The 1,440-nt window shown below is 54.6% G+C and overlaps 1 protein-coding gene across 1 annotated transcript in view; it reads left to right on the top strand.

Moving 5' to 3' along the window:
* The window catches only part of MONBRDRAFT_13131 (uncharacterized protein), a gene marked incomplete at both ends in the record, with an annotated part of 7,320 nt that extends 6,155 nt beyond the window's left edge, over window positions 1-1,165 (top strand). Inside the window, 2 exons of the mRNA XM_001751030.1 lie at window positions 67-275; window positions 358-1,165. Of these exons, the coding sequence (XP_001751082.1) occupies window positions 67-275; window positions 358-1,165 (1,017 nt within the window). The remainder of the gene's footprint in view (window positions 1-66; window positions 276-357) is intronic.
* Window positions 1,166-1,440: the final 275 nt, after the last annotated feature.

Raw genomic sequence — 1,440 nt, 5'->3', positions numbered from 1 at the left:
ATCAGCATCCATGTCGGTGCCGCTTCCCCCATGGTCTCTGATGCTGATGATGAGGCGCCTTTACAGCAAGAGGCGCGAGGCTCGGTGCAAACCAACGTTGGCAGAGGGCGAGAGCACGCCACAGCCAGTCGTGCAGTCAGCAGCACAGCCAACCCCCACGAAACACGCGCCAACCCCGTCGGCCTCGATCATTTGCGTGCCAGTACCATCGGCCTCGGGTTCAACCTCGTCTCCGGCGCGATCGGCTGCAAGCTCAGCCTCGGGTACACTGCGGCGTAAGTGAGTGCCGCTGGCTGCTAAAACTACTTGTATCTCTGGGTCTGACAATCATGACGATGGCAACGGCGTCGCTACCAGCCCTGCTCCCTCAACATCCAAGCGAACGGCATCGGATGTCACGTGCACAGCTGCTGCTTCTTCAACAGCGGCGCAAGCAGCAGAGTCGCATCTTCCCGCAGCAAAACGAGCAGCATCGAGTGATGCGCGCACCGCCACCGTTGCCGCTACTGCTACCACTTGCTCTGAAGCCACGGTATCTGCTGCGGCTACGCCTTCGAATCGGCACAACGTCGCGCCAATATTTCGGCCGAAATCGGGGACAGAAAAAAAATATCTGATGAACTACGCGGCGGCTGACAAGTTTATTGGCGTTCTGAAGTTGATGGATGATTATTGCATGCGATGTACTATTCGACAGGCGAAACCCGTCCTGAAGGCCGAGCATCAATGCGTATCTAATCGTGGTTGCAAGCGGTGTCACTTCGGAGGACACGAGACAAGTGAATGTTTCGTGGGCTTCGCATATCCCAAATGGACGTGCTGCTACGCTTGTGGAATGCCAAAGGGGATTCGTGGATGGGATACACGGAATCACCGTTGCGGGCAGTCTCAAGGACTGGATTCGGGCCTGAGCTGTCTCCTCCTTTATTCGGACTGTCATTCGGGGCTGCGCGACCTGGCAAAACGGATGGGCTACAACTTGAGGGTACAGACATTGAAGGATTTAAAAACGCGCGACTTGTTTGTCAAGTGGCTGTACTCGCCCGTTCCTGGTCTACCTCCAGGGGATGGGCATTGGCGTCTTGTGGAATTTGTGTTTGAAAGTGCGAGGATCCTGCTCCGCAGTGCGGCGAAAGCCCAAGTCGGCCCCGACAGTTTTCGCTAAACACACACACATGAAGCTCTTTAGAATCAGAACACAGAACCGAATGTCAGAATGTCATCATCTTTATTATCTTCAATAACTGCTGAAACGACTGCGACTTTTTACTTGGAATGGCTATGATCAGCTTCAATTAATTGAAGCTTTGCTTCATTAACTTCATGCCTCTCTTCCTTCCCTTTGCTCATCATTTTTTTTTCTCACAGACGCGCCACGATGAAGCGGGCCATGGGCGGGGCGCGCGCGCGCTCCTGGTGTGCGTGTCGTCGTTGTGGCGC

This window comes from Monosiga brevicollis, genomic scaffold (genome assembly GCF_000002865.3).
Source record: "Monosiga brevicollis MX1 MONBRscaffold_87 genomic scaffold, whole genome shotgun sequence".
NCBI classification, from domain to species: domain Eukaryota; class Choanoflagellata; order Craspedida; family Salpingoecidae; genus Monosiga; species Monosiga brevicollis.
This window is presented reverse-complemented; position numbering and strand designations above follow the sequence as displayed.